Below are 12,671 nucleotides of genomic sequence, written 5' to 3'. Positions count from 1 at the left end.
TAAAAGACAACAGAGGTCCCGCAGCACCGAAGCCCTGTGCCCTCTGGGAGGGAGGCCAATTCCTTTCCATTGCAGCCCAGGCAGGAGTTATGGATGTGGCCATTGCTCTGTCTGACATTATACTGGCACCACTTGTGCACGGGGTATGGGCTGAGCTCAAGGAGGACTAGGAGAAGGTACAGAACATTCTCTGCCACTGGTCTAATCTGCCAGGCACTTCGTGGCTGTGGGGTGCATCTGCTGTCCTCCCTGCCCAGCGTGCATGTCCCTGACCTTGGGAGGCCACTACTCCCTGAACCTCTGTCTCTACACTCCAACTCCAAGGGTGGTCACATGGCCCAGGCCTGACCAATCAGCATATTTCATCCTGTAGGCCACCATGATTGGTCCAAGAATGGACATGTGACCCAAGCCAGGCCAATGAAAGTCAGCCCCAGGATGTTAGAGGATGTTTGGGAAAGAGAAGCTCTCTCTGTAGGAAGATTGCTAACTGCACAGTTGATGGGATCCTGGCGCCTGGAGTCCTAGGGACCGGGCCAGCCTGAGAGAAAAGGCAACCCAGGAGAAATCAGAAGAGAACAGGACAGAGACAGAAATCCGATACTATCACCATGGAGGACCTGCAGCTGGAATATCCTGCGGCATGAGGCAAAAAACTAACATCTCCCTCCCTAGTTTCTGTATTGCTTAAGCCACTTAAAGATGGGTGTCTGCTCTGTGTGACCGGCAAGTTCTCCCTTAGGACCAAACTACACCTGCTCTCCTCTCACCAAGGAGGCCCTCGGGCCCGAAGCTCAACAGGAGGCGGCCGTCCCCTCCCCCACACTCCCTGCTCGCCTCTCCTTCCCTGCAGCCCCAGCCTGGCTTCAGGCCCTCGCGGGGGGTCTGGGGACTGAACTATCTCAAGTGTCCCCCATTTGACTCCAGTCTGGCAGCTCATTCCCCCATTGTCCCTCCACATTGTCAGGAAAGCTGATCTCTCTGAAGCAGATACAAAGAATCATGTCACTTCCCTGCTTAACACTTTCAGGAGCTGGTGACGGCCCACAGCAGATTCCTAAAGGGTGGGGTGCGTGTCCCTGCAGCTAAGTGAGCTGGTTTGCCACCACCCAGGGACCCGACACGCAAGCACAGTGAAACACAGGACAGAAAAGAGGCCCTTCTCACACACCTGCTTTCTTTACAGGGAAGAATCTCCACAAAGAGCTACTATGTCTCTGACGCCTTCATTACATCTGTATTTATGGTTACCTTCTATTTACGCAAGTGATACTGTTTTTTCATTGACAGTAGCTATGTCAAGTTTTCTTTGGAAATTAATTTGTATAAACACAAAAGTGAGACAATTTAAAGAAAAAGGGCAAAGAACAAGAGGTATTTGGGTACGGTGAATGATGTTTGGCAGACCACGAGTCACAGGAGGAAATGTGACCTCGTCGGCCACACACCCGAGGACCTTCCCTGCCCGCCCTGGGCCACTCCTTTACTCCTGCGGTAGGGCTTGTGACTCTCAAGTGGGTCTCACAGAGGCAGACCTCCAAGCCTTTGCCCGTGCTGTTCCTTCTGCCCAGACGCCCTTTCTTGTCAACCTAGAACAACCCATTATCAACCGCCTTATCAACCCAGAACAATCCCACTGGTTCTTTAAGACCCAGGACAATGTCACTTTGTGCGGTGGCCCAACTACTCAAGGAGTTCCCGTGCCCCCAGAGAGCAACGTCTGTGCTGTCTCGGGCCACCTGTTGTAGGTTGCTGACTGGAGGGTCATCCGTTTGAGGCTGAGAGATCCCAGGGGACCAGAACAGCCACTCAGTCAGCAAGAGATGAATCGAAAGTCCTCTACGAGCACACCTGGAGACAGCACAGTCCTGGCGCCCAAACCATGGGAGGAGGAGATGTTCTCAGGAAGGGAGGGGGATGATCTCCCAGGACAGGAGAGCTGGGGGTTCCTTCAAGAGAGAGGAGGAGGCGAGCACCTGGGACAGTGGAATCCCATAGAGATCCCGCGCAGAGGGCTTGGTTGGCCAAGGTTCTCCCCGTTAACTTGCATTGAATCGCCTTTGAACTGCTACTTCCTAAGCCCTTCCTAGGCTCCTTTCTAAGTGTGTGGGTTTGAAGGGGGCCCCTGAAGCTGCCCTTTTAAAAAAATGCGTCAGGCAATGTTGAGGACCCCACTCTGAGAAGCTCCGGCCACAGGTGTCAGTAAGAATGCAGCCAGGTAGGGGTCTAGCAGATAAAATGCAGAAACTCAGGTGGATTGTTAAGATCCCCCTGGACACTGCATCACTGCCTGGACACACAGCCGAGCAGAGAGCCAGCATTGTCGAGGCTCCTTAAAATATGCCCCAATAAGTCAACAGCAATAATTTAATGAGGGAGATCCATCCAGGATCTTGGGCAATCTACAGGCCGAACCCCAAGTACAGAGTCTCTCCTTAGAGACCTTATCAACCAGCAATTGTATGCAGGGCACTTAACCCTTAGAGGTCAGGACTGAGGCTGTTCCTGGCTAAGAAACCCTCCTTTGTTTGAATGACCAGGAAGTCAAATTGTTCAGAGATGAAATCAAGGCAAACAAGCGAGGGGGCAGGGAGCCGAGTTCACTGCAAATGGCTGAGAGGCATCCAAGCCGCTGTGCTCCGGGAGCCTCCTTAAACCAGAGTTAAAGTCGAAGAATGAAACTGTGTGCGTGGGTGGCTATATAAGACCAGTGTCCGGGGCCTGTCCTTTAAAGGTCTGGCCTTTGGAACAATCCAGGCCCAGTCACTCATCCAATGGAGATTGACTTTTATCTGATTAACGGATGGAGAAACATCCCTCTCCACCCAGCAGGAACATTCTGTGGGAAAGGCGTTTTGCAGACTGCAGGCAAAAGTTGGGCCTTGGCTTCCCTCCTGCTCGGCCAGTGGAAAATTACAAAGGAGGCAAGGCTGCCTTCTGCTTCGCCCGCGGTTCTCCCCGGGCCCGGAGGACACCAGGGGAACCCGGAAGCAAGCAAGCCTTTACTTACCTGGGGCAGAGAGGAGTCTGGGAGGCGGCGGGGGCGGGGGTGGCGGCGGCAACGGGGGCGGGGGCCGGCACTGGCAGATGTGTTGACAGCTGTCAGTCACCTTGGAGCAGGACTTCTGGGGCTCACCGTGTGTCACCTGCAGAAATGGACCCATGTGACCCAAGAGAAGGCAAAGAGGCAACTAGGGGCCAAAATGGGCCCACCCACACCCACTCCCTGTGAGGCTGGAACTTGGGGTTCTTCCTCCAAACCACGGCAGGAAGAATAGATGGAAGTCGGGTTCAGAGAGGACAATGTAGTAGGAGGTGAGCTTGGCAGGTTTGGCAACTAAGATTTTATTCCCAGCTCTGCCAGGGACCAGCAGTGGGACTGTCACGAGTGACTGCAATATTATTGAAAGGTAGACAAGAACTTGAAGATTAACTCCTAGAATCTCCCCATCTGACAGATGAGGAAACTGAGGCCCAGGAGAAGTGGCTGCCCAAGGTTCTCTCACACGGATGGTGAGAGGGTGCTGACTTCACCTCCCCAGGAAGCAGACCCAGCCACTTCTCCAGTACTTCCTGACACCGCACAAGGCCACGCCTCCCCTTCTCTCGGCCACAGCTCCCGACAGCCTTCCGGGGACAGCCAAGGCCCTCCGTCTTGGGGGAGGAGCCTCGCTTAGCCAGGCGTCCACTCTGCTGACACGCACGAAAGAGGGAAGCCCCAGTGTCTTGTGTGCAACATGCCCAACCAGACCACCTGCATCCTTCAAAGCCCTGCCCCCCCCAAGCCTGCCCACAGCTCAGGGGATCACCGGCCACAGGGTCCTGCACGGGGCGTCCCCAGCCCCACCTCACCCTGAGCTCCCACCCTCAGCTCTGCCCTCAGGGCCCTTTTTCCAATCCCTGGCGCTGGCCACACTCCCTCCCTTTGCTCCAGGGCCTGGAACATTCTCCCCCCCACCTCTCTCCCCGTTGGCCCCTTACTCAGCTTGGCTACCATCTCCTCAGGGAAGTGGCTCTGACCCCTGGGACCTGGTCAGATCTCCTGTTCATAGGCTCCTCCGGCCCAGCAGGAACCGAGGGGCCAAAATCTGCACGGGGGTGGCCACTCGGTTCCTGCATAGCCATCTACACTGCTGGACCACGGGCCTCTGGGGGCAGGAGCCAGGCCTTTGATCATTTCTCTCACTATCACAACCTGGCACCGAAGGGAATGCCTGGCACTCAGTGAACATTTGGTGGATGAATGAATAAATGAAACAACGGGTGAATGAATAAATACAGGGTCCAGCACAAATAACTCCCCCCTTATTTATTTATTTATTTATTTATTTATTTATTTATTTATTTATTTTTTAATTACAAAGTCATAAGCATGTAGTTCTCTGACATAACAATGTCACTCAAACACACCATATGACATTTTAGGTGAAATGTTCAAATGAAAACTGTAAATTATTACACCCACACTACTACCCTACAAACCACACTCAAGCAGGCCTTACTTCTGCCGGAGCCTGCATTAAAAACTGGACCAGAAACCACACCTCTGGAATCCCGGCCTGGTGCTTTTTGTCATCAGCATCATTTCCTTCCTCACCTGTAAACCACGAGGAACAGCGGGAGTGGGCTGTGCCCAGCCAGCGGTTCCCAACCCCGACGGCACACCAGGATCTCCAGGCAGCCCTGAAAAAATACTCCCGGTCTGGGCCTCTGACACAGTGAGGCAAATCAGCGTTTCTGCGCATGCAGCCGGCACGAGTATTTTGTGTAAGCGTCCCAGGGTAAGCTTCTAAAGGAGCTGCAGCCTGACTGACTGCATCCCTCCCTGAGGCGGGGCCACAAATCCCGGGGAACACGTTGATTTAAGGCGTGAGGGAAAAAGCTGGCAGTCACCCCTGCCCCCAATGACGCCCACACTTGATTTCCCTGGCTGTCACCTGGAGCAAGTACGAACCCAGAACCCCATTTTCCCTGCAGCCAGCCATGTGCGGCCGCCTAGAAAGGCCAGCGCAGACCCTTGGCTGCACGGGTCCAGGCCCGGCAGGGCGCGTGCTGGCCTGGGATGCCCTTCGCCTTTGGCAGACGTAAGCAGGCTGGGCAAGGGCCACGGCAATGACAGCAGGAGAGGAACCGGTTTACGGCCCTGATGATGCTTCAAGGCCAAGAAGCTCCTGCTCACCGCCTTTAAGCATTTTTAAAGGTCCATCGACTGTGGTTCAAACCCTAGAAGGCAATCTGCTCTAGGAAGAGCATCTCCTGGGAGGGTGAGCCTTTTCTCTGTTGTGTTACGGGACACGATTAACTGTTCTTACATCAGTAGCCAATGCCTTGGCTCCCCCACAGGCAGAGGGGTCCACTCTCCCATCAGCACGGAGCCTGCCCTCTGGATTCCGACCTTCTAGGACTGCGGGGTTTGCTCGAGAGCTCCCTCCGCCCAGCTGCTGGCCTCGGAGATCGCTTCTCCCCTGAACGCTACCAAGTGTGGGAACGTCAAGCCATGAATGCCATTGCCAAGGCAATTACTTTCCCACTCTCCAAAGTGCAATTTACGCGAGAGCACTCAAGAGCTGCACGTTTGTTTAACCCCGCCCAACACAATGACCTATTTTTGCGAGGCTATAAGGGCACAGATGTATAAGAGAGTTTAATGCAGTCAAATTATAGGCAGGGAACCTGGGGCCAAGCTTCAAGGCCAATGGGGGAGGAAGTGTTTTGGAAAGCAACGGTGTCTCGGAATGGTCCCACTGGAAAGGCAGCCGGTGCTTAACCAAATGTCGCCACAAGAGTATCTGCTCCGTCCGGCTGTCCTCCCTGAGAGGCGAGCCCCACTCAGGCCCCTTAGTGGAGTTTGGTCGAGTGCAAATCTGAGGCCACTGAGCCTATCACCACTGACAGTTGGTTACGCAGACCCTTGATCCACATGCCAACTTCTATTCATCCTTCAGACCCAGCTCCTGCGCAGCCGGCTCAGGCGGGCCACCCTGAGCCCCGTGACCCCCAGATGAGACCCACCGGCCCAGGGCTGCTTCCTCTCCTTGTAAGCCCTTCTCTGTGGGGCGTCCTCCTCACTGTTTTGTAATGTTTGCTCCCCTGACTGAAGCTGGCAGGTGGATGAGTCTGTGCTTTAGGAGTCCTGACTGAGCGTGACTTCCTGAGCCCTACTGTGGGTCAGCCACGGGAGCGGGGTATCATTTCACCGCGAGGACAACTGGGAGGGGCAGGTGTTACCACCCACACAGAGGGACGGCAGGCTCAGCGAGGGTGAGTGATCCGCCAGAGTCACCCGGGGCCTGGCGTTCAGTGGGGGCGCACAGGGGAAAGGGGCGCTGGGAGACAGTCCGCCCCGCGGTGTGCAGAAACACAGGGTCTATCCCATCCCGAGGCCCAGGTCCACTTCAGGGTCCTCTGGAGGGTGGTGTGGTGTTTAGACAAGTAGAGAAGAAGTCTTAGTAGCAGGAGCTTGCATCGATACCTGGCTTGCTTGGTGTATATCTTAGGGAGGCCCAAAGGGACAAGAAACTTGCCCTCGAAGTTGCCTGCTCTTAGCTGGACTTGACCAAGAAGGGGCAGAGGCCCAAGGAGGTCCATGGCTTGCCCACAGCCCACTGAGCAAAAGCTGGCATCACGCGTCCCTGGGACGAGCGCTCGCTCCAGCTTCACCATCACCTGCTCTCCCGCCCCGGCTCTGCAGTGTTCTCCTGGGTACGGGGAGGTCCTGCAGTCACCTGGGCTGGGTACCTGTCACTGTGGTCTAGGCGACAAGGGGCTCCACAGCTGTCGGTTCCCACTTCTGGCCAGTCAGTTCAGCTCTCTGGCCCCGTGGATGTAGCCTCGTAAACAGTACTTGAATGCATCCATCTACCCCCCCACCCAAACCGGGACCCTGTCCTGCCTCTGCTGGAGGCCTGCTACATGATACGCAGGACACCTGTTATGTTTTAGATAAACAACCAATTTTTTAATATAAGTACGTCCCAAATACTGTAATGGGTATATTTATCATGTTAAAGAATGACTTGTGGTTTGTCTGAAATTCAGATTTAACTGGATGTCCTGAGTCCCTATGTGCTCAATCCGGCAGCCCTGCCCTCGCCCGCGTCTTTGACCCTTGCCTTGCTCCCCTCCCCGAACCCATCTTGCTGGCCGGAGCTGGACTGAGATTTCCAAAAATGCCAACCTGGGGGCGTGTCATCTCTTGCTTAAGCCTTTGACAGTCCCATAGCCCCCAGGATCAAGTCCGAACTGCGAGAAGCAATGTTAGTGGCTCACAAAAGTGGCCTCATCTCCACTCCTCCGGCCCGGGGCTGCTGCCTCGCCTGCTCGCCTCACCCACGCTTGCCCGACTCCTCACTCTGCTCCATTCCTGTCTCGGCTGAAGCACCGCATCTGTGAGACTTCTGTCTCTTTCGCCAGGTCCCATCTCCTGTTGAGCTATCTTGCCTGTAATGACTTGTTTAATTACCTCTCCAGTGCCAGACTGCCGATGCCACGAGGGCAGGGACCACTGGGTCCCTTGCACTTAACACGGGGCCTGGCAAGCAGCAGGCGCCCAGTAAGTGCCGCCGAACACGTAAGTGAAGCTGTAGTGAATGGCCACAGGCGAGGTCAGCCTCACTTAGGTCTGGGGGTAGCGCCTTGTCAGCGCCCAGAAACCCACAGGCTCAGATCAGAGCCGGTCGCCCAGATGGTGGCTTTAGGAGGACGCCCACAAAGATGATGGCTTCTGGCATCTTTTATGGAGACAGGCCAGCACCACAGTAACTTGATGAGACACACTCCTGTCACACCTAATAAATTTGCCAGCTTGTCATCCTCTTTGCTTGCAAAAAAAAAAAAAAAAAAAAAAAAAAAAAAGGAATCATCTGGAAGTGAACTTAGAAGAACCCTACATCACAAAAGCTCAAAATCCCAATTCCAGACACATTAAAGAGAAAAGGGGGGAGGCTAAGGGATGCCCCCACGCCACCCCTGCGGCAATTTAAATGTCATCTGACTTGAATGATTGAGCTTCTTATCATCTACGCAGCCTCCAGAGGCTTCGGGCTGATTTCAAGGTAGGAACCTGGGGCATTGGGAACCACAGGTCTCTCACTTCACCAATTTTCCTATTAATTAGAGGACTTTATTACCTCAGTCTCACCCTTCCAAATGCTTACAACTTCGGGGGACTCCTCTGGCAGAGTGCTCGCGAGAGCCCTGAGTTCTTTCTCTGTGCTCGGAAACGCCTATGATGTGACAGGTCTTAAGCTCTCCGCTTTACAGGCAAATAGCTTCATGTACTTCTGTTTTTCCTCCTCTTCTCTCTGTTCCCCTGGATTCAGCTGTTTTGCTTAAAAACCAGATCCATCCATTCCAAGGCTCCTGTTCCTTGCCTTCTCATTCCTTATCATTTGTAGATTAATTTTTCCAGAGCCTCCTGCCAAGATTTTATCCATTCCACTTGTCTAGTGGATTCCTTTTCTAATTGGTTTGTATGAAAATTGATTTGTATTGAGTAACAGCATCTGAAACACACACACACACACACACACACACACACACACACACACACACACTTGTGTTAAGTACTGCCTGGCTGAAGGACAGTGTTAAAAAACAAGGTTGCTTTCACAAAATTATTTCTTTTGGTGGTGGTAGGTCTCCTGTTTCTATCCGGCAGAATTCTAGTCTTGGAGACAGACAACATCATTGGGTTGTTCTCCACACCAGCTGAAGAGTCTTACGGAAAACTGGAAGCAAATGAGTATAAAAATGAAGTGAACATCATATCTGAGGTTCAACACAAAGTTGAACAAGGGAAGCTGGTCCTCAGCCGCCTGAGTGCTTAAAAGTGACAAAATCCTGCACCCTGAGCAGGCACAGCTGAGTTTAATAACTGCTATTTCACACATTGAAGAAAGCTGTCAATTCCACAAGGAAAACAATTGTGAGCGGAGCGGGGGCGAGCCAGAGAAGGGCTCAGAAGGCGGGCCCTGCCGGGGGTGCAAGGAGGACCCTGACCGACCCACCCAGTCAACCAGCATGTTGGGTCCAGCTTTCGAGCCCCTGGTCCTCTCCCAGTAGCCACCCACCCACCATCCAAGCAGGACTGACTGAGCTGGTTCCCAGGACGGCCCCATAACTGGGGACAGCTCATGGACCATGGCAGATGGGCAAGCAGTCTCAGCTGTCCTTTCTCCTTTGGACTGTCCCCTCCTACTCACATAACCATCGGGATAATCCCTAAGCTCCCAAATGCCACCAGGAGAACATGAAGTTGCAAATACCCAGAGTGGGGAATTTCAAGGCCCAAAACAGTACAAATGTCCTCCAGCACCTGCTGAACCACTAACAATTCAAAAGCTTGGACAGACTACGCAGTGATCAACAGAGTACCTGGCCGGCCAGATAGAAGGGTAGCATCACTATTACTAATATCAATGATGGCGGCGGCAGCTACAATGTAGTGTTTATTACGGTCTGGGCGCTGCGCTAAGTAATCTTTACTCACTTTATCTCATCAAGGACTTATAATATCACAGGCAGAGGAAGAAACCAAAGAGCAGAACGGTTGCGTGCAATGCCTGAAGTTGCCCAGCTAGGACAGGGCAGAGCTGGGGCTCAAAATTCAGAGTTGACAGCAAAGTCCACCTCTTCACCGCTCCACGGCCCCGCGGACCGTGTCCTTTCTGGGAGGCACTAGGGACCATCCCATCCAACTCTGTCTCTGGCCCTAAAAGAGGTAATGCCAGCTGGTGGCGCCACCTGGCTCTGTCCTGGGGGCCAGGGGACCCAGGTTGAGGATTCCATCCTCAGGCTCTCTGCACCAGTGGACAGTTGTTCTTACATTCTCCACGAGTGTCCACCACGTACAATCTGTCCACATCCCCGACTCCACTCCCTACAAGAAATGCAACCTCTTTTGTGTGGAAGTCCAGCTGAAGAAAGCTAATTTGAAGTTTACTAGTGGGAAATCAAAGACGCATATTCTTGGGATCATTTTTCTTTTTTAAGTTTGTGAAATCTCTAAGGTTTCTTTCCTGGCGTTTCTGCAATCGGAAGCCTCATTTAGGAGGCAGTCCCAAAGCCCTTCCTGCTCCCAGGCCCCGTAGTGCAGGCCTTAGGCCGTAACTGAAGCCTCCCTCCCGAGTTTCTCCTCTCTTCCCGGCCAGGGTCCGGAGAGGCCCTAGCATCTTTTCTTCATCTAAACTCTCCCTGGGACTGATCAGAGGGGCGGCTGCAGGAAGCTGGGGTCGGGGGAGTGAAGCAACACCCCGCCCCCACCAGGTCCTGCCCAGGAGGTCTCCAAGCCCAGGAGGTCTCCAAGCCCGTGAGGTCACGCAACTGGCGCCAGCGCTCACCTGCACGAAGCCCCAGAGCGGGTGGAGCGCGCAGTGCAGCAGAAGCGAGGGCCAGCAGCAGCCACGGCGCAGCACCAGGTCCCGGAGGAGCATCTCGGCCGGTGGCACCCGCTCTCGGGGCGAACTGTGAGGGGAGCAAAGCTCGGGTCAGGCGGGCGCCGCGTGGGCACCGTCGTCCCTGCGCACCGAACACAGAGCAAGCAGCCCCGGTGGGACAGGCACGCCCCGCACCCTGGGGCACTCTCGTAAATCAAGCCTGTTCCTGCACTCCAGTTTGCACATTCGATGACTTCTCATGCACACTCGCAGAAGCCGGCTTCCCAGAACTCACTCTCCATCCTGGTGCATACCCTCAGAGCCTGCGTGCACACCTTGGCCCCATGCGCACCTTCAGAAACAACCCAGCACACATACAGAGCCCCGTGCATCACCCCAGAAACAGCCATGCACAACTCACTCCCACAGTTAGCACACTTCAGACCCGGCGGGAACCGCTAACACTGCGTGCACACCCATCCACTCCTGCCTGCACAGTCGCGGACTCTGCATGCACAACCCCACGGGATCACACGCTGCGGGCACCCTCCTTGCCTCCCTGCCCCGCCGGCCCTCACTGCGCACACTGCAACATAGGCATCGCCGTGCGCACCCCATTTACCCTGGCGCGCTCTCCCGAGCCCCGGCCTCCCGCCCCAGAGCGTGAGCTTCCCCCAGGTCTCCACCTCCGCCCGCACCCCTCCAGGGTTTCACGGCACCTTGCCTGGGGGCCGCCCCAGCCGATCTTCGGCGCGGCGAAGGGAGGTCGCACTCCCCCCGCGGTAGACTGTTCCCGAGCCGCCGGACGGCCCCCATTTAAAGCCAGCCGCCTCCCCAGTCCCCCGCCCTCTAGGCGGGGCCTCGGTCCTCACCCTAGCGACTGCGCGGGCGCCTGGGGGCTTCACGTGCCTGGGAGGAGCACGGGCACTGGAGCAAAAGTTTGCGTGCGGCTTGGGCCTCCGGGGCCGCTGAGCTGGGGTCCCAGGCGCGGCGCGCTCGCACTGGGCGCAGGGCGCGGTGGCTCCAGGCTGCGCCTGGCCGCGCGCGGGGCGGGAGGGGCGGCACCCCGCGCCCAGGGCCAGGGCGGGCTGCCGAGGCGGAGCCGGGGGCGGGGGCGGGGAAAGTCTCCTCCGAGCCGCCTGGAGCAGGCAGCGAGTGCCCTCCCCGGCTCCCCGCCCTTCGCGGTGGCGCCGCGCGGCTTCCCAGGGATAGGGGGTGCAGGAGCTCTCCTTGTCCGTCACGCCGGCCCGCGAGAGGCAGCGGCGAGAGGCGCCGGCCGGGAGCGCTCCCTCGGGCAGCAGGGCCGCAGGCGGAGGCGAATAAATAATGCACGAAAAAGGAAAACAGACGTGAGCCTCGCCAGAGCCTCGCCCGCCTCCCGCGCGGGCAGCGCTCCCGCCCGCGCTCGCCGCCGCCGCCGCCGCCGCCGCCGGCGCTGCTGCAGTGATTCCTCGTCTCCATCTAGCGAGGCTATTGTGAATTGGGCGCTTAATCATTTATAAATTCACCCGCGAGGAAGAGGACGCAGCTCCAGGGGGGACTTGCTCCTTGCTTGCCCTCCTCCCAAGTTTCTCCGAGGCCGCGGGACGGGGGTAAGGACCGATTCGTGGAGACCCCTTTTGGCGCTCTGCCCTCGAGGACCCTTTCTCCTCCCTGCCCCGTCCGGCGGGGGCGGGGGCGGAAGCGCCCGCGGGTGCCGGCGCTCAGGTGCTGGGGCCCAGGGCTCGCTCTCCCTTCCACAGTCCCCAGACGGGGCCCCCCCTCTCCAACCGCAGGGCTGCGTCTATAAAGGACTTCCTGATGGTCCTGGGGGAGATCTTTCCACCACTGTTTCTCCTCAACCATCTCAAGCTCTTCAGTTTGAGGCAAAATTATCAACAAGTAGTCGCGAAGCAGCCCCGAACATTTCTTGCAGACGAATTGCCCCCGGCTCCCAGGCCGGGCTGCAGGGATGCGAAGCGGCGCTGCTCATCCGGTGGAAGCGTGGCCCGCGCTTTGACTGATGGAGTGGCCTTACAGAAGGGCCCCCAAGGCATTGACAGTCCTATTTTCTGCTTGGGCCATGGTACCAGGGGCTCCAGACAGAGAGCGGAGCATTGGGCACCGTGGTTCATTCACTGAAGGAACATTTTCTTCGTTCTTTCCCCCAGTCTCTGTGGGCAGCCTTAAGCCACCCCTATACACACGTGCTCTAAGTGCAGACTGTTTGTTCTGCAAATCGGCTTTCAGACCAATTTCCTAGTGGAGCGCTGACCTAAGGCTCTTCTCCGTGTGAGCTCTGCGGAGACGTGTGTG

General features: G+C 56.1%; 1 protein-coding gene across 1 annotated transcript in view; it reads right to left on the bottom strand.

Moving 5' to 3' along the window:
- The window catches only part of PRIMA1 (proline rich membrane anchor 1), a 48,365-nt gene extending 37,038 nt beyond the window's left edge, over positions 1-11,327 (bottom strand). The window contains exons 1-3 of the mRNA XM_054566969.1: positions 11,249-11,327; positions 10,341-10,464; positions 3,011-3,146 (exon numbers count right to left, since the gene is read on the bottom strand). Of these exons, the coding sequence (XP_054422944.1) occupies positions 3,011-3,146; positions 10,341-10,433 (229 nt within the window). The 5' untranslated portion in view covers positions 10,434-10,464; positions 11,249-11,327. The remainder of the gene's footprint in view (positions 1-3,010; positions 3,147-10,340; positions 10,465-11,248) is intronic.
- Between the last annotated feature and the right edge of the window lie 1,344 nt (positions 11,328-12,671).

The sequence above is a fragment of the Pteronotus mesoamericanus genome, unplaced genomic scaffold (assembly GCF_021234165.1).
Source record: "Pteronotus mesoamericanus isolate MK-2021 breed Mesoamerican mustached bat unplaced genomic scaffold, CSHL_Meso_final contig_182, whole genome shotgun sequence".
Lineage (NCBI taxonomy): Eukaryota > Metazoa > Chordata > Mammalia > Chiroptera > Mormoopidae > Pteronotus > Pteronotus mesoamericanus.
Note: the sequence above shows the minus strand (reverse complement) of the source record. Positions and strands in the feature narration are given on the sequence as shown.